The following is a 24,739-nucleotide window of genomic DNA, read 5'->3' on the forward strand; positions in this document are numbered from 1 at the left end:
TGTTCTGACCCTCCCTCAATTCACTGTAACCTTGGCTGTGATTGTCAGTGCCTGCCTGAGCTCTGCATGGACCTGTATTGTGTTATTCCAGCCTTTTGAGTTCATGTGAAGCCTTGAGGCCTGTCGTTTACTTAGAAGTATGTTGTGGTTTCCATTTTAAAAAAGTTGGCTGCCCATTACTGTTGCGTTTCTATGCTAGTTAGCTATATTGGGTTGTCATTCATGTTTCATTCAGCTTATACTTGCTTATGTTCATATTCTCCATGTCTTATGGATTTCATGTTAACATTCTTCATGTATAAATGCATGTGTTACCTAGTGTTTGCGTTCTTCATGTTGAGTGCACATTTGGTTTGTGTCTAATTCATGCACATGTATTGCCACATTGTTGGTTTGGTTTTACTCGTGCCGTCTTCAGCTTTAGATTGTGTCCATCTCCTGCTGTTCCTGTCTGGGATAAGGGCGGTATGGTTGTCTTAGTGAGTAATGTTTCTCACCTGTGCAATATTGAACTGGGGCAGAAGCTATGGATGATGTATTCATCTGCCTATCAACAGTACTAACTTCCTCAAATTGTTTAGTCTTCTGTCCCTTTTTGTAATTATTTCATGTTCTCATTTTCCTCATTGAGGCTTGTGATTGGTGGGGTCAATATTTCATTCACCCCGAGTTGCTGGAATGGTCAAAGTACTTCTGCTCTTCCTCCCTTCTGTGTGTTACTTTTTTCTTCTCATTAAACAAATGTCAGAAGCATCTCAATGCTTCCTACTAATTGGCGTGTTGTGATTTCCCCATGAAGAAGCTTAAAGAGAGCTTGCTGCCACGTTGCAATCAGGCAAATCTCTCATGGCTGTTGGGCACCCACCCAGACCACTGATGAACGTGTCTACCCATTACAGTGCTGGTATCCCTGTACATGAGTAGCTTGCTCACCTCTTCCTGTTTACGAGCTACCACTCACTTCTGCTTCTCTCCCCGCAATCATCGTTTGAATTGCACAGCCTTCCAGACACCTGATGGGAGCATCTCCTTCTCTATGGACTGACTCGTGGACCGGGCTTGGTGAACATAACTTACCCATTACAGTACTGCCTGGTGATTTATTTTCACAGTGAAGTTGCATATATGTCTGATCTTCACTGTCAACCATCCTTTGAGGTGTGTGGACCCCAACATCTCCCCTTTTGCAATCAACATATTCCTATGCAATCTAAATGGCATGAGCTCCCCTGAGGGGGATGTCTCGTGGATTACTGTTGCTTGGGCATAGGGTCGCTGGTGGACTCTGGAGGATGCCTTATTTTACACTTCCTGGGGTGGCATCACTCAGCTAGTAGCATCCCCAGACTCCCAGAGAATCACAGTCTTCTCCTATGGCCCCTCTAAATGTGGGCCCATCAAAGATAGGGCTGATGTGTAGAGAACCAATTTCTCTTTGATTAATGGGCCCATGTGAACTACATACAACACCATGAAATGTATGTGCTCTGTAACAGGATACCAGTGAGTAGGACCAAAATTAAGAAGACATGCGTTTGGTAGCCATTTTAAAATAACAGTTGAGCACCTGAAGCTTACATTTTTTGTAATCTCGTCAATAAGAAGCAGGGTAAATCCATATAGAGCTTTCGCATAGTGAAGATGCAAAGATAGTGTAGCATTGCTTTGGATGAGCTGAAAGACTCTAGATTTAAATAAAGGAGCTTTTGTTTCATTAGAAGAGAGAAACGGGAACTGGACAGCATATTGATGTGTCGGGCTTGTGAAAAGCCAATGTCTAATTTTGATACAGAGGCAGAATTGCCACCCATAAGTCGTGTCAAGTTTAGGGCTCAAGAGGTCAGACCTATTGCCAGGTTTTGCCATTGGAAACTGTGGCAGAAGTGGAAGCACTAACAAAAGCCACAGGTTTCTATGTTACCGGTCTAGTCCACATCCATCATGGCTGCTTTGTGCTTATCAACGCTCTGTTTACCCCGGAACAGCGTGTTGTATCGTCATTTCTGTGATACACCGCTGCTGAGTGCTTCTCAGTTCTCCTGTGCTCCTCTCTCCTTGTTGGAGTTGCTATCCTTAGATATTTCTCCTTTTATTTTCCTCGGTTGTATTTGTGAGTATATTTGTTCACTAAGTTTCACCTCTTTCTTTTTTTTCCTTGTCCATCGCACATTTCAGTACGCCCTTCTTTCTTTTCTGCCGAACGTATTCTCGCTTACGATTCGGAACTGTTCTCTTTCTATCTATTTTCCGGCGCCCTGCCCTGCTGTCTGCTTAACTATCAGCTATTCTTCTGCGCTCTCGCAACTCACCCTGTTAATCCGGTGCTTTTCCAACTATTCTTCCTTCATTGTTTTGTGACATTTCTTGTTACAGCGTGGCTCCTTTCTGTTTCCAATCGTCTTTTTGATCGTTCTTCAGTGCTAGCGTCTTGTGGCCACCTGGTCGTCTCTCTCCCTCCGTCCATATGGCTCTGTAGTGCTTCCATAATAGACTGTCTGTGGTCAGTACAATTCAGTTTGGATACTATATCACCAAGGAGCTGCAGCTACTGCCAACCTTCTACACTCTTGGACTCTGCACCTGCAAACCAGTTCTCCTTCCACACTCTTGGACTCTGCTTCCATTATCCAGTTTCCCTTCCACACTCCTGTACTTTGCTAACTGGTACTACTTCCACCAGGGTTTTTTGGTGCCATCCCGGCCTTTTCCCTGGTTAGGGGTCTGGCTCCTTGGAGTTCCCCAGGGCTTGGTATTATACCAGTCACGGTGGCCTCTGAGGGAGCCAGGCCTTACTTACACGATAGAAGCGACAAGAAATCCAAAGAAAAGAAGGACCCAGACGCAAGAAAGACCTGAAAAAAGAGAACCACAGAATCCAAGGACAGCTCTACAGAAGGTCAAGGTGAGGAGAAGGTGCGAGAGGGTACATTATTGCAAGATAAACCTAACACCTATAATCAGGACTTTAAGAGGGTGGGCGTTAGCCATGGCAGAGCACTGGCAGTCTCCAAAACGTTACCCAGAGCCAGGGCTGTTCTAGGCTCCCCCGACTAGTCAGAGAGATACCAACCCACTCAGGCAACCCTTTCACTCAACAGAGCCGTATTGTTAAAGGGCTGCCTGCAGGGGTCGGCGCTTTGGATAGACGTACAATAAAACGCTTTTTATTTTTGATATACTATGGGTTCCTATGAGTAGGCCTCCAACCCGTCTTGCACCCAACCTCTACAAACATCCTGTGTCACAATGGACTAGGAACCAGGCCGGTGTGTATCAATAAGATATTTATTAATTTATTATTTAATGAAAATGCAAAATAATCAATATATAGCCGCCACCAATGTTGTGGCAACACACATGCAATATTCTCTACAGAACAATTAGATTAAGATGTCCTATTACAATTCACACAGTTCTTTAATGGCAAAACAGGAAAAAGAAAATGTTTTATAAAGTGATAGCACCAACGGTTTAGCACTCCCCCCGCAACACTCACCCTCAAACATCAGCTAAACTTGATTCCTTTGAATGGAACACAGTGGCAAGGAGTAGAAATGGAGAGAGAAAATTGGATTTGGGGTAAAGCCCACCACCACAAGAAGGGAAGCTAGCAAAGAAGGTGGAAACCCTTTTTTTGGGGCAAAATGGCAGAATGGGAGTTTGGGTCTTACTCAACACTGCTAGGGGACAGAATGAAAGGATATTCATATTGCTTACACTTAAGAAGATAGGGAAAGTTTAGAGAATACTAATCAGAACACCAGTGCAAAGTAGAAATGAAATGGGAAAATCGGTTTTGGGAGAAAGCAAATGCAAAAGGGAAACACAGTGGCAAATGGACATTTGTTTATACTGAGGTTTACAATGACAGGCAGCTCAGGGAAGGGGTTTAGCTTACAATAGAAAAATCAGTTTTCAATGACAAGGACAGAGGCACATAACAGGTAGACTTCTAGGCAAAGGGGATTGCTCACAATTGAACAATGGTTTGGGGTTTAATAGGACAGATGCAAATGGGAATTCATTTGGTAATGCACACAATACACAGACACATTTGGTTTTCAGTTACAAGGAGGCTAATTGTTTAGAGCCAACACTTTAATGGCTAGAATAATTAAATACAACACCAGGTACAAGATGGTTAATTTCAAATTTCAACAATCTTGTACCGTGAATTTCAATGGGGGAATTAATTGGTTTACTTAAAAATATACTTAATTTACACAGACACTGAGAGATTGTTAAATGAGCTATGCTAACATACACACGCTACTAATAGATTCTTCTGTGGGAAGGTGACTGAATTACACTGGCAATTTTTGGAATTTTCAATGGTGTTTTCAGTGCAGTTTTTAATTGTGTTTTCAATAGGGGAAATATTGGATGCAAGGCTACAAAAATGAAGGGGTTATGCAATTTAGGGCTGGGGTATATGTTACTTACAAAGCAAGCCTTGGTTTTGGATTCAGGAAAGCCAGCTGGTTCTCAGGACACTCTGGACAGGTAGGGCAAGGGGCCTGGTCACTGCACTCTCAAAGATGGTAAGGTTCAGCCGCCTTCTCTCCGTCCTCCTTCTCCTGTCTCTGGTTTTTTGTCTGTCTCCCTGACCTAGTACAGCCCCCCTTATATAGCACAAATGATATCACTAACTTTACAATCTAGGGCGAGTATCCTGTAATTATCCCTGCTGCTCGGATAGGACAGTTTACCATTCCTCTCTCTGCCCCCCTGGCATGATTGGTTCAAGGGAAGAGAACACCATCTGTCTGTTTGCATGTATTACACTGCTTTGTTCTCAGCTCACATTTTTGGCAAAAACTAGTTATGTATCATAACTTCATACCTATACTAGCCCCGGCCATATGAAATAGATATGCTGTTTCAGTTGCTCATAGGGAATTAGGTAAGCCGATCGCCAACTCCGTAAGAGGTAGCATGGGCCGTTGGCACATTTTTGTCATTTTCATAGAATGTATAACAGTTATGACTCTGCAAATGATCCAGCATGTTCCTAATTTCATCTTCCATCTTTTCATCAACTGTCATATTTGTCACCTGTTCAGATCAGCCAGAGACTAGTCTTAATTGCCCATTTCAGCCCCCAAAGTCCTAGGGAAATGCAATGAGTCTCTTTAAAACTGCCTGGAAATTACATGAAAAAATCACATAAAACGAAATTGATTCTTCTTCTGATTGCTGCGAAATGCCTAAAATGAAATCAGTCTTCTACTGTAACTTGGGAGTGTCTTGTTCCACCTGGGGGAGGACTGCTTCACCCCCCCCCCCACATCCCTCTGTCTCCCTGGGCTCAGCCTGTAACCAGAGTTGTTCATAAGTGACTTTGAAGTGGTGTGGGTTCATTTGAAGGGAGTGCAACAAGGAGCTCAAACCTCCTGGTCAACCTCGAGCCACACTTTGCCACTTTTGAAATCTTTGGGCTCCTGCCTTTATGTTTGCAGGGCAGGGAATTATGACGCCCTCTCCAGCATCACATTTTATTGCAGGATTGTTATAGGATATGTGTGATATTCAGTGGGAGTGAGGCTTTGTCATCATGAGTCCCTGCCTTCAGGCCAGAACCGTTTTTTCCTGTAGTAAGGGTCTATTCAAAGGTGACTGGAGTTTTGTGGCTTGGAACATAATCTGCATTCGCTTTGGTCAGCCCCCACATGATATTTCCCTGAAATTTTCTGCGTGAGCAATGCTATCTTTCCACTATGGCTTTTAAAGCTGTTTTCTTGACACACGTGTGCAGGCATTTTGCTTTTAATGTTTAAATCCTGTCTTGCAGGTCACAGGATTCTAAGTTCTCCTCCTTGGGTGAATTCACATTTGCTGTTAATCCATTGATAATGACGGGTAGGCCCCCTTTTCCCATGGTTCTTTAATTTGACAAGAACACAAAGAAAAAGCTAAGCCGTTTTTCGTTTGCAGTGTATAAAGGGCTCCTGTTCAAGTGAAAAGGAAAACAAAAGCTGTTTTTCTTTTTAGTGTTGAAATTCTTGCCTCTCATGCGAAATAACATTAAAGCAGGGCTGTTTTTGGTTACAGTGTATAACTTCTTGTCATTCAAGCGAAAAGAAAGTAAAGCAAGGCCGTTTTAGGTTGCAATGTAGAACTTCTTGTCGTTCAAGGGAAATAAAAGCAACGCAGGGTCGTTTTTGGTTGCAATGTAGAATTTCTTGCCATTCAAATGAAATAAAAGCACAGCAAGGCCGTTTTTTGGTTGCAATGTAGAACTTCTTGAGATTCAGGGGATATAAAAGAAAAACAGGACTGCTTTTGGTTGCAATGTAGAAATTTGTGTTATTCAGATGAGAAAAAAGCAAAACAAGGCCGTTTTTGGTGGCAGTCTTTAAATGCTGCTGTTCAGGTAAGGGGAACTTCTGTCTAGGGCATTTAAATGTACCCCACACTGATTAGAAAAAAAGAGAGGCAGAAGGACCCACATGTATAATAGCAATGTACCCTCCTCTTCTTTTCTTTCATAATCATAGGGGCCATCCCACCAGGCAGCACTTCAACTAGGTGGATATGCTGAGTTAAGGGGCTGCCTGAAGGTGTTGGTGCCTCTCATGAAGAAACAAATAGGAGGCAGGCACACTTCTTGCGGGGGTCAGAGTCTGTGATTAAGGGACAAGAGGAGAGGCGGTACACCAATAGGAGTGATAGCAGTGTGCCCCGCCTCTCCTGCTTGGCTTTCACTACCTATCCAAGCTGGGAACCAAGCATGTTTTTGGTGCTCAGTTTTAATGCATTTATGAAATTGGTGAACTGAACTTCCGAAATAGTGAGGTTGTGCAATGAACTGTGAACAATGAAGCAGGGTCAATGATAACCAATAAAGGACGGGAATTCTAATGCGATAGGATGGCAAATGATTGATAAAGATGTTGCCATTGGTGACAATGCAGCTGACAAATCCAACCTGAAGTGTGAGCTTCCAGGGCCCTTTTTTCAGGACAAGTTGATCAAGGTTTTTTTCTGTGACTTATAGATGGTCTGGGCAGCTCTGCACCAAAGCAATTTTCGATTAGCAATGAATGTGTTAGGGACCTCAATATGTCTGCAGTTGCAGAGAGTCTAAATTTAATGAAAGGTATGTATACAGTAAGCGTAAAAGGACGTGGCATTCCGTTACCCCCGGGGCAGGCTATCAACTGACATGCCACACGCTCGCTGGGTTGTCAGGCCTCCTGGTCAATACAGGTCAAGTATGCGCAAAAGTAAAACAAGCCCGGAGTGAGCAACGTTCTCTTCCTCTCATGATCAGTTCCTCCCTTTAGCAATAAGTAGGAAAAATTCAAAACGAGTATGGCATAGTCAATTCAACAAAGCTAGAATGGTTCCATTCTAAATGGTCCATTTCCAAAATTGGCATTAGTGCATGCAGAAAGCCACGTTAGCTAGCCAACTGACACGGAGATATACCTGTGTAAATATATATGTGGCTATTTATATTGCTTTATCTCTTATATTTCTTTCATTACATGCATACCATATAGAACTGGAATCTCTTGTTTGTGTCATGGGCATCTGGGAAAGTTCCTTTATACTGTGAGAAAGACTTCCAGACTTGCAGTGCCCAATCTCATCTGTTATGTTTGAAAGGTCTTTGAAGGCTTGGATCCAGTGGATGACTCCTAGGGCTTGATTTACAAAAGCATTTTACAATTGCACAATCCCATTGAAAAAAGTTTTTATAAATCAGGCCCCTCAAGTGCAGGTTTGGCCAGGATTTCGTGAATGGTTGCATTGTGATTGCACCAGTATAACAAAAGATGGTGTTAGAATGAAAAAGGTTCAGTTCATCAAAGGATAGGGCATTTACCTTGCCAGGAGTGAGCATAATAAATGGAGATGATGGTTTTCATGGCTGCAATATCATGTTGAAAATTCTTATTGTTTATATTATTAGGATATTTATTGAACACAGAACTAGCTTTGGGAAGCAACAGACGACTTTATGGTCATAGAGGAAAAAGAACACAGCGAGAGAAACAAGGAGGCGGAAAGCTAACAATAGGGGAGGGGGAGGGCAGGCAATTTGGCATAAGGGATGCACAAGCAACCAGAGGAGGAAACAGTGGGGAGAAGATCACCCAATCTCAGGTATGGTGGGGAGTGGCGGCTGTGTGGACCTAGGGTCTTCAGCTTCTTCCTGAACTGTAAAAGTAAATGGGGCGCGTCCGGATGGGGAGGGACGTAGACAGGAAAGGTTGGTCTTCTGGTTTTTACCTTCATGCACTGGCAGAGTTCAAGTCTGCACATGCCCTTACTTCTAGTAGGCCCTCAGAGATGCTGAGTTTCTCAGTGATGTAGCTTGGGGACTTCAGGGTAATAGCTTTGTAGATGATGTAGCAGGATTTGAAGATGAAACCAGCTTGCAGTTTGAAGATGGTCGGGGCGATATGGTTGAATTTGCTGAGTCCTTTATGAATCCTGCTGTAGCATGCAGGATGCTTCTCGTGGGTGCCAGGGTAGTCACCGGAAGGCCTTCCAAAAGGGCCTTATTTATTTATTTTGCATTTATAACAGCGCGCAAAGCCGATGGGCATCTAGGCGCTAGTTACATTGGATGAAGTCGATCGAGTAGGTTACAGACAAGTTCAATAGTATATGCATCACAAGGCTGCATGTCACATTAGGTATGGTGCTGGTGCCCGAATGAGCTGCCAAAATGGGAATCAGTCATTTACTACAATATTGATGCAAGTCAATAAACAGACGCATTGAGGTTTTGCAAAAAAAGTAAAACCCAGAGCATTCTAAATCAGAAACAGTATTAACAATTTAACGGCTGTGTGAAGTTCAGCTTCAAGAAGATGCCCCAGATCTTTCTGTGACCGGGAAGCCACCATCTGGATAAGATTCAGCCATTGACAAGGGAATCTGAGTGCCATGGATAAAATGTACAAAACAGCATTCGCTGCATTGGACAGGGAGAGCTATTAAGAGTCCCAACGGTAGATATTTGAGGAGAAGGGTCTACCCGTGCCATATGTATTTCAGTTTCATCATGAGGTGTCAACTGCTGTTCGGCCTGATGAAGGCCTAGCCAAATTGAAGGGTGGTGAAGATAGAAGCCCCGTCATAAGAGGCTGTAACACATGTCTGTCAACACTGTTTTGTGTGTACAATACACTGTGCATTAAAGGAAATATATGAAAGTCTGAGACGGAACACACAACATCTGAGAGTTAGTATAGACTCTTATGTGGTTGCTGATGTCTTTTGTCCAGAAGAAAACACTGAAGTAGTGTGTGAATAGTGTACATGGTCAGAGGAAAGGCATTTAGGCAAAAAGTCCAGAACGGCGTCTGTGTAATAAGAAATTTGAATTCAATGTTAGAAGTACTGTTAGTCATGAGTGAAACATCTCTGTTTTGAGCTTTTATGTGTCACTTTTACTAACACCATCACTCATTTTTGTGATAAATAAGCACACGACTGAAGGTCAAGTCTGGTAAATTACAGGCAGGTTCAATAGTATATGCAACACAAGGATGCATGTCACATCAGGTATGTTGCAGATATGTTCAATTGTATATACAGCACATGCTGCAGGTCAAGTCAGGTAAATTACAGACAGGTTGATAGAATATGCAGCACAACGCTGCGTGTCACATCAGATAATGTATGATATTTTAAAGATATGTTCAATCGTATATGCAGCAGAATATTGCATATTACATTAGGTATGTTGCACATATGTTTTATTGTAAATACAATGCAGATGGGAGAGGAAAAAGGCTTGGACAGCAGATCTGAAGTTGTTTTTTGTGATGAAGGACTTGATTTTCAGCAGGAGGGAAACGTTTGTAACAAGCTGATTGTGTCTTCCTTGCGGTGTGCTGTTTAATCGAGAAGTGTCTGTCGATGTTGAACCCAAGGGACTTGGCAAAGGTGGCCAGTTGGGGTCTGAAGCCCTCAAAGGTCAAAGCAGAGAGCCTGGTCTGGATGTCAGGTGGCTTGATGTTGATCAGCAGTAGGGATTCAGTCTTAACAGGGTTGATCTTCAGATAAGCACTGGACATACACGACTGGATAGATCTGAGGCAGGCCGGCCTTGAGCCTTTGGATATCTTCGACAGAGGACATCTTCAGGTAAAACTGCATGCCATTTACATATTCGTTGATGTGTATGTTGTGTGGATGAGGATGAGTAATTTCCAAGCGGCTACTATCAATATCTGTTGTATTACAGATATGGTGAAGCTGCTCTAAAAATTAGTCTTCGCGTAGCCCCTTGTTATTGTACCTTTTTCTCTCATTTCACCCATGCAGATTGACCAATGCACAATTGTAATAGCTATTCCGACACATGTCCATGAACTTTCTGTACTTCTATATTTAAGGAACATGGAATGAGCTGGGGCCTCCTACTTTCCCTGGGGAGTCGTACAACAATGAATGTATTGGTGAGTCATGAAGAGATACATTTTTTTGCTGTTTTAAACATTGTAGCAATTGCCTTAAAGATTATTGGTATAGAGTTTGACCACTTTGATAAGTCCTATCCCATGGATTGGTGTCGGCAAGGCTCATGTGTCATCATATGGGAACATCACTGTGAACACTGCTGTCTTCGAGAGGGATTGCTCCACTTCACTGACCATTAATAATTCAAAGGTTTTTCTCGCCATTGCCTGGGAGTATTGGCAATACTCGCCTCATCCTTGACTTCATTTTATTGTATTGCTTATAGAGCAAACCTGCTTTGAGAGCAGCAGAGTGCTTTGCAGCAGGAGGTTGTCAATATAGGGTTTGGCATTTTATACTGGAGCGCAGTACTGTTCGTGACAGGAGGGAGGGATTTGTATTCATCTAGCAGACATTGTTGAAAGAGAGCTGTTTTTAGTGTTTTGCAGAACTGGAGGATGGTGGGGACATTTTGAGCTAGTGTTGGGATTAAGTTGCAGATGGCCGGGTATGGCAGGAGAAGGACTGCTTGTGAGTCTTCTCTTCAAAGGCTAGCTTAGACAACAACCTTTTGATAGCTTTGCTACGTGTGGTGCAAGAGCCCCCAGGGGTATGGAGTTTACCTGCTAAGTATGTTGGTATTTAGTTTGCGACTGCTTTGTTGGTGATACATGCAGTTTTGAATAGGATCCTCGTGGGGAGACGAAGCCAGTGAAGCTTGTAAAGTATTGAACAGATATGGTTGAATTTGCGGGTGTCTGTAACGAGGCGGGCTGCAGCATGGTGGGTTGACTTGTGGGGGACCAGGTACATGGCTGTAAGGAGGGTGTTTCCCACATCGATCTATGAGCTCACAAGGGCTTGGGCTACCATAGGGAAGTCATGTGGGAGGGTTCAGGGTTTGAGTTTGCAGAGCTCAATAGCCATGCTTCTCCAAGTGTCGATACTTGTCCAAGTAGACAGGAAATTATCAAGAGGGCTTGGCGTATGGGATGGGCAACAGATAAGTCTATCTGGCGTGCTTTGGAGTGATACCTTGGTCTCTTGCTAAGGAGTGTATCTGCTTGGTCCTCCTTGGACACTATCTGAAACCGAGGAGACAAACTCTAATTCTTCATTGAGCACAGAGGGACTTCAGGGTGCCTGTTAATGGCCTCATGCTACCAGGTGTCCTCTACTTTGTTGTGGTGATAAAAAAACATCGGAGCAGGAGCTGTGGTCGAAGTGGGTGGGAGCGGTCGGGAGCGTTGCTCCTCTACTTCTTTTAATTAAGTTTTACTGTTCCTATATTTTTATTTTAAAAAGAAACCGTTCCGGAACGGTTTTGTTTTAAAATAAAAGTGTAGGAAGAGGTTGGAACTTTCACTTTCAGTGCACTGCACAAGAAGTTTCCTTAAAGAGCAGGCACATGTGTTTTGGGGTTTTTATTATGCATGGGAAGGGGCGCGGCGATGGGGTCTGTGGGGAGTGCTGCAAGCCAGTAGGGAGCATAGTTCCACTACTTCTTTTCGTACACTTCTACCACTGAACAGGAGGCCATATCATGATGAGCTTGAAACACATGCCTTTACAAATCAACAAACACAAAGGACATTTATTCATCTCCAAACGTTCCATAGATAGTGTGACAAGGAAAGCTCAGCCAATTGAAAACATGTATTCTGTGTTTTTAAACTACATTTATTATCATGGATTAGTGGCTACTGTTTCAATCACTAAGTGTGCACACTTGAAGTAATTTAATTCGTGCAACACTATTATTAGAGCTTCTTTAGAAACAGCATTCGGGCTCCTATTACCAGGCCTCGCCCGTCTTTTTCTCTAGTTTATCTCCCAGACCCTCTCAAGGCTCAATCATTCTAGAAATATCCCTCCTGCTGCACAGATCCCTCTTCCAGGGAAGAACTGCTCACACACTCGCCCCCACTGCACTGACGACTCAAGTAAGCATCAACATCATTACCAAGGTAACAAATCCCATTGAGTAGAAACATAACCAGATCAGCTTTCAAGTGCCACTCGCATGAAGGCAGATTGACATGCCTTCTAAATGAGCCGTAGTGACCACAACGTGGCATGCTATTTCTCTTCCCCGCACCAAAGGGAAACATGCCACCCTTAAAAGCAGCTGGGGCTATCTGGGCAACCTGAAATTGGACAGCGTTATTCATGTTGACTAAAATCTCTTTCTCGAGCTATGGTCAGGACCTTATTTATAGTAATACACTAGACGTCACCGCAGAGCCCAGCTCTCTCCCGGTTCGGGTGGATGAGAGGAGGGCTTGGCATATTTTATGAGAAGGCTTTATGGCAACCTTGATTTATCTTTAAGAGTGGAGAAAATAATTTTCGCATGGCACATAAAAGGACAAGCATCCCCTGGTCTGCAATATTTTGACTCAGAACGTATCAAAAGGGTTCTGAAAAGGTCTCTGCATCAACCTGACTCCCGATTTCATAATTTAAAAAACTCTGAATATAAGACAGTTAGGAAGCCAATGGCTGCATAGAGATTGGAAACGAAAGAAAAGATACCCCTGTACAATTAAATCACATGTATGCTATGTTGTCTATTAATGATGTGGCATTTTATAGTTGTTAAAATTAATTAAGCAGAGCAACGAAAAAAAGCTTTAATAAGTATGCAGGAGGTTGAAAGTGTGCATTTTTATGTGGAAAACACAGTGAGTTGGAAATTCTTCTGAGGAAAATGGATGGATTGCCACCCCCTAGATCCTGGCCAGAATTCAGAGCTTTGGAAGTTGGGAGCTCACACGTAAAACAAATCATCCTTTCTGTCTTCTTGGTGATCTGTGTTAATATATGTATTGAGTGACGATGTATATTGCACCAGAAACTCTACTCAAGTGAAAGTGTGAGGCAGAGAGTAACACACGCCACACAGTGTTGTGGTGGAACATATTCTGGACTGAGTCTTTCCTGCATTTTTAGTGACCTACTCTGTGTGCTCATTATCTACAAGATTAGCTCAAATAACATGTGCCACAACTCCAATTTCTCAATATGTGAGCTAGAATAAGTACCATACAATCGGTCCATCCCTTGGAAATATTATGACTTTAAGCAGGACCCCTAAAGGTAGGAAATCGAGAATTGTCATATCAAATGAATACACGCAAATACACAGCAAATGTTGACATGGCCTGTGTGCATACGCACCAACTTAATGCCCAGCTCACCAGCAGTATAATTAGGCGGATTCACGTGATAGACAATATTCTGCCTAAAAAGTCTGCAAATGTTGCGGTCCAAGCAAGGGTGATGTTTCAAAGAAGATGAGATAATCATGTTCCTCTTGTTCTGTCAATTTATGAACAAAGGGAGCACAGTACTGTGACATTTCTGGTTCTTTCAAACTGCAAGTTTGGTGTAAATGAAAAATCTTCCCTGTGATCACACGGGAGAGTTGGTGCTATGTTACATTTTGTTACTATGTCTTGCCCTACACATAGCATACTTTGACATTGACATGGCCTCATGGAGCTTTATTTATGTATGTATTTATGTATTGTAATCTAGAAATGCAACACTCGCACCTACACTATTTGCTTCAAGATGTGGACACACTTTGTGTCCTGCACATACAGAGCTGTGGTTATTGGTTGGATAGTGGCAGTAGATGGAGCAGAACATGCTATGAAATTGGCAGGACAAAGCAGGCTGTGTTTTCTCTCTTCTTGTGTGCTTTGTGTGTGGTATATATAAGGGATTTTATGGGTGTTGATTTTCAATAGCCCGACCCTGTTAGCTGCGTGAGGGTTAGGGTAGGGGAATGGTGAGGTGGCAAGGTTACGTGATAGAGTTGGAAGTTTAATGAGTGTTGGATATGTTTGATGCTTGTTGTCTGACGACAAGCAGGCAGGTTGAGAGTGCTATTGTAGAGTTGGATAGTTGTTGGTTAGCATTGGATGTTGAGAGTTAGCTGCTCGCTACAGATGAGAAGCTGATCGAACAGTTGCTGAAAAAGATTGACCTCAAATAAAATGGAAGTTATGAACAGGGTTCAATCTCAGCTCGAGAAAGACTGTCTCTGTAAACAGCCCACACTAGCTAGTCCTGTCATGCCAAACACAAATCCCACACAAGATACTAAAGAGTTTGCCCTGAATATATGCCATGCTTACTGCTTGTAACACAGGTGCTGAAATATTGGTTCTCTTTGACAGTTGATATACGTAGGAGATATCTGTTTCTGCAGTGAGCTGCACTGGTGAGTAACAGCCCAACAGCCAGAGTGGATAGGGCCTTCAAGGAGAACTAACAGACATTAACAGCTCATATGGCCCACCACAGGTGCCATTTATATATTTCATTTGTTGATAGCACCCAAACCCGGAAGTATCACATCACTAGTTAAGATTACAGTACAGTCAATACAGTCAAGAAGGAAGGCAATCAGTTACGCATATTTGTTAAACAGCATCACCACTATCACCATTAGCACCAGGCTTGAACAAGGCGAGTGGTGAGGTTATGAGAAATGTATGTGAAACAGAAGAGGGATGTAAAGGTGTCCGGGTCAGGGAGAAACATTGGTGATCGAGACACATGTGTAAGAGCAGTCAGGTGGAAGGTGGGGAGTGGCCAGGGAGAGGAAAGGGATTCCACCTTCTAGGAACGCTGCCATTAGCTCCATACTGCCCGTATGCATAGATCAGCACTTACTGCTGCTGAGGGTCTATATAAGGAGCAGAGAGACAACAAGGGCGGTGGAGCAGGGAAAGCCAATGGCGGTTAGAAAAGAATACAGTGAAGCTGAATGAACAAAGTCCTGCATAATGCCCGATAAATAATACAGTTCCCTTTATTGGAATCATGACCTTGTCATGTAAAGATCTGGGTCCTCCCTGGTACTCTTACCCTTAGGGGATCTCTTTCTTTGGTCAACCACGTGTTACAATTTGACCTCCTGTTGTCCCACCATCGGCACTGTGCCAACATTCTGAAAGCTAATCCGTAAGTTCTGTCTAGGTTTTCTAGCTATCTTAATTTCCACTTTAGCAGGATTTGGAATACAGTAATTATATAAAAAGAACTTCTGACACTATGGTGTAGGTGGCTGGTGAACAGTAAACCAGGCCAGAGCCTGCGGCTCACAACCTTAGCAATTCAACTGCTTTTGCAGCGGTTACTCCCAGAAGCTGTCTGGTTATGGATTTGGTAGCTTGGATGCATTATTCACTTGATGAAGCAGTACCTTCATGTAGGAAGTGATCTCTTACCTTTTCAAAAGAAACTACTCATTTTGGTCGTTGAAGACACAAAGATCTAACACTCCATTTTACTAGCATAAAAACACCCGAAACTATCTTTTGCAAAGAGACATACAATAGAATAGCAATATATCAACTTAAGAAAACGCTGCACCAATGCATTTGGCTAGAAAATATGATAACATTGTAAATTTGCAATGCTCTTATGATCCATCTTGAAAGGCACCGGGGTCTAACAGTTGTGAACCAATGCCTTCCTCTGCCTAGAATTAAAGTCTATGGACTAAATCGATTGATAAGGAATCACTGAACCTTGCTAGCGAGAGTCACTAGTAGCTCTAAGATTCTTGCAGAGAAACTGGAGGGTCTCTGCTGGAGCTGGTGTGCAGCCTGCATGATTATTGACAGCGGTGTTGACAAGGATGATGACGAGACGTGCTTAGGCAGTTTATTGGCTTGTCAAATGAATTCACTATACTAGCATCCCAGGAACTGAAAAGCACAGGGAGTATAAAGAGAAGAGTCCCTCCACATTTTTAGAAGGATGTTTATTTGGATCATCGAATGGATGGTGAAGATACTCAAACTATACAGTTATTTGAGGGCTAATTCTACAAACAGGGAAACCAGTTTCATGACTAAATAAAAAAGTATTTGAGCACAAAAGTTGTTCGCTGTGCCTGATGGAACCGGGGGGGGGCACACAGAGTAAGGATTCAGCGATGCATTCACTGTAAAACAGTCAGATTTGCAATCTGTTCACTTTTGTTTACATTCTGAAGAGAAACCTATGTCAAAGGTTAACCCCAGCGTGCCGGTGATTATAAGCAGAAACACAATTTGGATGCCTTAAACATTACTGTAATCTGAAGCTTTTAACAATTCAATTACCTCCTCGCATTTCGGCACGCGGTTTAAGAGATTTGGGGCCTGATCACGACTTTGGTGGTAATGCCAGTGGTATTACCGCTGGCGGTATTAGCCCTACCGCCAAACTCCCCAGCGATAATAGCGCCGGAGCACAAGTTCGGCGGTAATGTAATTCCCCATTCCCCATTGGGCTCAATGGGGAAAATTCATGCTCTTAGCGCCGGCGGATTTCCCGCCGGCGGTAATAGTGCATATTTTTGGCGGATTTCCCCCCAGCCAAGAGCTGGGGCGAAATCTGCCGAAGTCCTGATTTGGCGGACCCTTAAATCCAGCGGTAATAGTGCGACCGCCGGATTTAAGGGTTACCTGATCTCTACTGGCGTGACTGAATGCCAAGCAAGGAAATGGAGAAAGGAGGTGCCACCGTATTTAAGGAGGCACAATGGTAAAAGGGGAGCAGAAGTGAATCAATGTTAATATCTACCAGTCTGTGAGAACAACATATTCGCAGTAGGGTCAGGGTAACGTGCTTCTCTTACCTTTTACTTTCTTATTTTCGATTTATGAATACTGCTAACAGAAGGGCTTTTAAAACGTACTCGCCAGTTGCAATAACAGTGATAAGGAATTAAAAAACGATTCTCAGACAGGCATCTATAATTAATCAATCATATTTTTTTATTTATAAGGAGTTTAATACCAGAAGTGGCTGGTAAGGAGGGGATTGGGATTCGAACTTGTATTGCTCTGGGTTGTCTTACTTCCAAGTCAAACGTGTTGCCCCTGAGCTATCCTTCCTCCCATTTACGTTTTCCGGAAGCAGATTCAAAATCTTTTGTCTTCTGCTGAAATGTTTAACCAACTGTTCTCTCGAACTCCTGGCTTCACTTCTAGGCCAATGTCTACGCAGAAAGCAGGCTAGTCTTGGGAGGAAAGCAGCATGAAGCAGACACGTGCATATTTGATAACGGCCTGATTTATTGGAGGTAACATCAGCTTAGATACTGCATGCACATCCGGGGCCTCTAGCCGAACACACTAAAAGTGTCCTAAAAAGTTTGATAACACATTCATTTCCTAGACCATCTTGTACCCTTTAGCAATATTAAACCCTTCCTGGTGGTTTTCATGTCCCCCTCTCTCTGACCTCACAGTCATCATATAGCACCAATTTTCTTTTTTTTCCTTCAGCTCTACAATAACCCATGTACCAACATCATTTTGTTTTCTTCTGGCCTCATGGCCACCTGATTTTTTGACTTACAAAGTCCTCTTATCTGAAGTGATGGTCTTTCTGCTTCCCTCGGCCCCCCTGCCAGTTCAGATAGCAAGGGTTTTCTCCTCCCACCAGGGTGCAAGTTTTTAACTTAACATTAGCTGTTGGCTAGTGATAATTGACTTTTGGTGAGTAGGACATTGTGTGTTGTCTGTATGTATAGAACTGAGGGGGCCAGTGACTTTTTAGGGCTGGCTCATAGTTTGCAACTTAAACTTTTGCAGCCGGCTCCCACTACTACCTTATTCCATTTCTAAAATTCATCTTTAAGCATTTACTCTTGTTACTCTCCATTAGGTGATCATTTTTTTAAAGTAAGATTTCCTCTTGTACCTTGTCCACCTCCAACAATACAAACTCCCTCATCATAGCCCAAATTCGATCTAATAACCAGTGGTGACTGAGCTTCACAGTCAGATGCAGATTTCTAACCACACAGTCCATGGAACAGATGTCTCCACGGTACCATGCACATGATCTCCACAGTCCAACTGTCCAGAGATATTTATGTGGACGCCAGCAATACACCTCCACTGTTCCCAATGAATCTGGAGATAAATGAGGAGGTCTTTGTTCCCCCAGTGTCCATCTCTCAAATGTTGGCTTTCCTTACATTCCACCATCCCAATTTCTTTTCCTAGAACTCAGTTGCCCCTTCGATGTTTGTTCTCTAATTTCAGTGACTTTCAGTGACTTGAGCTGGAAAGTCTTTGCAGAGCTTTCTTGGCAATTCCTCTGGTGAACAGTTTGGGAGATGTCATTCACTGGTACAAGTTTTGTTAAGAATAGCCATGTTGCCTTATGCATACTGCAGGTAACTAATCTAGTCTGGATGTGGTGCTGCTTGATTTAGATGTGTCTGCCAGAAATGTGGAAACGCCATTAGTGCGACTAGTTGTGAGATATGTGCCAACATTTTCTGTCAAATCTGTTGGTTGCTGTGATGAGTTTGGATTGTTTCATAACGTAGAATACATAACGTAGGATCCCTTCACTGGACAGTGGAGGTGAGAGAAGGGAGACATTGTGCAGTGTGGCCTGTGGATATTTTTAAGCTAAATAACTATATAAAAATAACTGTTGTTGGCTCCTAAAACTATTGAGCAATATAACATCATATTTACTGTGTGCACATGTAGATGCTATTTGCATCTGCCCAGCAAAAATCTGAGGTCGAATTAAATTAGAAAAAAATAAAACATCATTCAAGAAAGGTGAGCAGGAGCTAGTGATTCTTCATGCTCCCATGTTGTGTGTCTATCTGAGAGCTCAGGTACACCAGAAGAGCCATCTACTTTTAGATCAGCTCAGAGCAAGTCCACTAGGGTGCCTTTCACTGTGCACCACCAGCTCCATAATAATAATTTAGCATTTTCAGGCAGAAGTGCCAGGGAGAGGGAGGGCTCCATGAGCATGGACCATGACCCCATGATAATGAGTCCAATGATTAGTGAATGGGCATTTTTCTGCAAGTTTTGACTTCCCATTTGAAACCACCAGACTTACATAATGAGTGGTACAGGTTTGCTTACCAATGAATGGTCGGTATCATCCGTTTATGTAATATGGGATGTTATGTTGATTGCTTATATAGATGCTCCATAAGCATTCAGAAATTGGGAATCCCACCACCTGATAGCTCTAAATCCATGTTTAGCTAGTATATCTATAGTTGGTTTAAAAATGATTGACTGGGCTTCTCGATTCTGGCTGTGGTACAGTGAGATTTCAGACATATGAGATACCATATACCTTTGTCACCAAAGACCCTCTGCATGATACATAGTATCTTGACTACGATCCCATGTTCCGCAGGAGGATGGTGGCAGGATTTCAGAAAAGGAGCAATATTGTTGGATTTCTTCAAGCCTAAGCATAAAATGGCTGCTTGTTCTGAATTAGTTGTAGCAGGAGTAGTTGTTTTTGGGTTGGCCCAAGAATGTCACGTTTTTAGAGCCTTTTCAGACAGCAAAGAATAAAAGCTGTGACACATGCATAACTAGTGTTTAATATAGCGCTAGCTTCCGATGGTTTTTCCATGTTATAATGCTGTAAATAACTGGTTTTACCAACGCAGTTTAACTCAATTTTGTTAACCCCGGAGCCTTGAAAGACTGTGTGAGAAATCCCAGGATTCATACTTATGATCTTCCTGCAGCAAAATAGCAACCAAGTCAAACGCAGTGAAAATCTAGCAATGCATCTCCTGTATAAAGAATGATGCTAGGGGTGCTTGGACGTACCCCATCCCATTTGCAATGAGAGTGAAATCGGCCATCATAACACTTGAGGAACTGAAAGACCAGTGCAAAGGTATTTTTTACTACAACCTGCTCATATACATTTCTGACTATGCAATAGCGCTTAACATAAAAGAAAAAGAAAAGTGCCTTTCCGGTTACACACAGATCCCTGCAGGGAAAACAGTATCCCCTGACCTCTCTTAGCAACAGAAATTGAGAGAATGAAGGAGAAGGGGTCTGGAGATTGGGCTAAAAGATGGAATAACAGACAGGTAATGTTCTAACATGAATTTCATGTTACTGGCAGGTATGTTTGGACATGCGGCCATTATTACAAGGAAACAAGTGCCACCCTGCAGATATTTCTGAAATTACGCACTATGCATCTGAGTTACTACAGGGCACAGTCATTTATCCAGTTTAGTTAATTTAAGAAAATAGAATGTGAAATCACTGCTCTACATCTCAAATACACTATCGTGTCTCCCACGACACGCCCCTAGCTCTGAACGTCGAAGGCATATAATATACTCCAAAGCAAATGTGAGGGAAGACATACGTTCTTGCATCCTTTCCGAGAACATTTTCTTGATGCATATTCAAAGGGAGGTGGGGAGGGAGTAGCTGGGCCGGGCGGGGGGTGGAGGAGGGTCACTGCAGATTCAGAAAATGCCTGCTCAACTGCCCCTCTAAATAAAGTGCACTAACTTTAGGGTTAAACGAAAACGATGTCGCCTGTTCATCAATTGCAATCTTGCCTGGCAATCAACATTGTTATGCCTTCAGCGGGCTCGTTTGGTTTTAGGCTATCACCAGAGGTGTTGCTAGGTCTGGAAAAGACCCGGGGCTATGCTGATGTTAGAACTGTTGGGACTGGGGGCTAGCTAGCCTTTTGGCTGTAGCTCCTGAGATTCTATCCGGGGCTACAACCAAAAGACCAGGGGCTATAGCCCCCTTAGCCCCTCCCCCAGCAACGCCCCTGGCTATCACAGTGTCCCCTACACAGATTATGAAATGATATACCGAACCTCGAAACAAACACGACACCTTTTACTTTAAAACGTCGCTCCCCACCACTGTGTACAACAAACTGCTACTTTGGGAAGTAACGATCACTGCCTCCAAAAGTATGGAGTGAATCTCATTGCTGCTTCAAACTCTGGTTGCATCATGACCTCTTATTTGGGAATCCCTTTATTTTTCTATGAGATGTGCCTCTATGAAGAATATCAAGAATTTTTCGTGCAAGGAGCTTACCGACCTCCATCCATACCTTCAAGCTAACTAGGCATGTAACGATCTGAATGTGATGGAGACTTCACACATTTCAGTAGACACCTCCAAACTGTATAAACTCTTATTGGAAATGTGAAATTTGTCAAAGAGAGCCATACTCCAAATACAGACTCAATTAATTCGTGTGCAGAGGTTTTAACTACACTTGTGGAGAGAGAGGGAGCGAAATGCCCTCACTACGCAGTGAGGACATTTCGCTCTCTCTGACTCCGCCTTGTTGCACATTGTGTGTGGGAATGTTCAGATCCCGGCACATGGATAACTTGCGTTCTTTATATGGGCATCACTCTTACTTGCACTTCTTCCACAGCAGTACTACCCTAATTTCTACACAACATGAACGACTTGTAGGTGTTCATTCGTATTATTATTTTTAACTATCAACTGCTATGGACTAGACTACTTTGAGAAATGTAAATGCTGAGCAGTAAGCATGTAAGTATTTTTCCAAATGTACACAGGAAACCATAGTCTTACGTCAAACTTCCCAAGTTGCATAAAGATAAAGCTATCAGCCCTGACATGAACGCATCCATCTTGAGCAAGGCATTGCTTCCATTCCAGAGCTGAAGAGATTCCATTCTGGGGTGAAGATATTGCAAATAACTGGCGACTCAATCTGGCACCTGTAATAAGTTAGTAACTGAGCAAACCATCGCTCCTCACACAGCTCAAATGCTGCTGTGACAAGCAGGTTTTGTCACAAATGAAAAGCAAAAATCTCGATTGGAGCATAAGACCTAGAACTGACTTTTTGGGTTCTCATTTATGTTGTCATATGGATTAACTTTAATGGGACCCGCAAAACGGTTGAACAGGTGGCCTAGATCATCTTCACACTGAAACAGACGGGTGCCTTCGGTTTAGTTGCAAATAAGATGGAAATTCATCCAACAACTAGGTCATTTAGCAAAATGGATCGAACTTTCTATTTGGCAATCAAACTGGCAGCACAATGTATTAACGCGTTGTGTATATGTTACACTTAGCTTGGGAGATTTATAGAGTGCCAACATGCTGCCAAAGTGGCCTTATGGTTATGCAACCTCCAATTGTCTAATAACCAACAAAAGCAAATTGACAGCTACAACACAACTAGGGAACAGCTGTGCAGATTTCAAGTAACCTAATGAGATATGGTGCTGGTCAAATTCAGCATAATAAAAGGGAGGTTACTTAAGCATGCCTCTTCTGTTTCAGCCGCTTACATTTGAAGATGGGATCCATGTAGTCTTGAAAGCAAGTATATGTTTAATGACCTTTGTTCTTCCTACAAGGTGCACCATGCAGAGTTATTTCTTCATAATTGCAAATAAACTATTGTTCTGACTTAATGGGTGCAAAGGGTCTAAACATAACGCACACTTTACAAGACCACACTCAAGCATGTGTAAAAAAACACAAATTGGTACATTGCTTCCCACACTCAAGTTACAATTCCAGTTGTTTAAAGTGCACATTACACTGTTTGCTTTGATCCTTATAAAAAATAAAGCTGATGGGGCATGTACTAGGAGCAAAAGCAACCTTTCTTGACAGCTCACTGTTATAATTATGAAATGAGGATCCTTTACAGGATGGGTGCACTATGTATTAACGAATGATTCGTCTCAACCCACTCTACTAACCAAGTCCCTTCACAGCATGGGGCCAATTTGCATGAAAGCTGATGTACAAGTGCCACTTGGCTCTATTTCGGGTTATACAGGTGGACAGATTTTAGACTACTCTATTCATGCACCATAATACAGTTTTTCATGTAAGGCATGAACAGTTAGTTGAATTAAAGATTTGGCAACACATTACCAATTCAGCCAGTTGGCCATACTAGCGAGCATATAGATATATTTCAAAAGGGGATTGAGTTTGTGTAAGCTGGCTCTATCCCAGGGGGTATATACTGTCCTTTTGAGGACCTGTAGTCTCTCTGGGTACCTTGTCTTTCTTGGGGATGCGGTGGAGGAGCCACTATCTCTGTTGGCCAATGTATCTGGTGGGCCCTCCTTCCCTTACAATGACCTCTGCTTGTTGCAGGGTACTTAGTGTGCCTCTTTGGAGTGGTACATCAGCCATCTCTGTGGGGAAAGCTCCCCACATAGGTACACTTAAAGGTCCTACAGAGGAGTATGTTTTCATGTCTCTGAGGAATCACATGTTCGAGGTCGAGGGAAATCTCTCTCTGTGAGCTGCTCTTTTTCTTTAGGGATCCACTATCTGCCTGGGACATGTCTCTTTGGAGTTTGGAGACATGTACATTACTCTGGATCTTTCTCTCCCTCTCTCTGGGATTCCTGCCTGACTGGGTTTTTCCAGTATGTCCATAACATAGCTGGGATATGTTTATGACGCCTTGGTTATATTGGGATTTCTGGGCATTCTCTATCACTACCATTGGGGGTCCTCTGACTGTCTATGAATCTATTAGCTGCATGGGCATCTCTGAGGGTTTCCCTCAGAGAACCCTTATCTCAATGCAAGCCTATATTTATTGGAGAACTTTGTCTTTCTGGAAGGGAAAGTGAAGTGACAGGGGCAGAGGGGTTCTCCAAACCTAACTCTGGAGGATTCGCTCGTGATTTACCCCACTGGTAATGTGTGGTGCCCTGTGTGGTTTTGAGGTTACTCTGTTTCGGTTGTGAGTGCCTGCCGAAACATGATGGAAGCGATTTATTAGGTTTGTCTCTGGAGGTGTGAGAAGGGGTCACTTGCCTCTGTGGCGTCACTCACCCATTGACGTCTATGGAGAGTCGGCTGCCCAGCACGCACACCCCTTGCACTCGCTCCCCTCGCTCCAGCCGCAAGGTCCTCATCCTGGCCGCCATGTTCGCTTCGCTGATTCTCCTCACTGGCTGTCCCGCGTCTCGCGCTGTTCCCCTGCACGTGCCTTCACACCTTCCCGCGCGCTTAGGCTCAACCGCTCCCGCGCGCGCGTCTTCAAGAGCCCCACTTTCCTCGCGCCGGTCTACAGGTGCTCGCGCTCCTGCGCTCTACAGGTGCTCGCGCTCCTGCCTTTCACACTGTAGTGCCCAATGTCCCGTGCTAGCGCGCCGCTCTGTCAATGCGCCCTGTCTTTCCGCGCTCTCCCTCGCTCTGCTCTCTACACGCGAAGCTAGCGCTTCTTCTGTGACAGCAGGTGAAACTGCAGACCCCATACACCCTGGGTCCCTCGTTGACGCTACCGCCCATCTCTGTCGCCATTGGTTGCACGCGTTGTTAATCATATACGTGCCGCGCCCTCTCATCGGGCCCTAAAAATACCCTTTGCTCAAGTGTCGGAGGTGCCAACAAGTGTCATCAGAAAGGCTCCTGAATGAGTAGTGGGGGAATTGGTGTGCCTTTGTGGCCAGGATATTGGTAGAGCAATACAGGAGACTGCATGCGCTTAAATTGTGTGACCA

General features: G+C 43.4%; 1 protein-coding gene across 1 annotated transcript in view; it reads right to left on the bottom strand.

Moving 5' to 3' along the window:
• Positions 1 to 24,466, bottom strand: part of PADI2 (peptidyl arginine deiminase 2) — a 1,062,620-nt gene extending 1,038,154 nt beyond the window's left edge. The window contains exon 1 of the mRNA XM_069611131.1: positions 24,069 to 24,466. Coding sequence (XP_069467232.1) covers positions 24,069 to 24,163 — 95 coding nt within the window. The 5' untranslated portion in view covers positions 24,164 to 24,466. The remainder of the gene's footprint in view (positions 1 to 24,068) is intronic.
• Positions 24,467 to 24,739: the final 273 nt, after the last annotated feature.

Source organism: Ambystoma mexicanum, chromosome 8 (assembly GCF_040938575.1).
Source record: "Ambystoma mexicanum isolate Mex_15411 chromosome 8, UKY_AmexF1_1, whole genome shotgun sequence".
NCBI lineage: Eukaryota > Metazoa > Chordata > Amphibia > Caudata > Ambystomatidae > Ambystoma > Ambystoma mexicanum.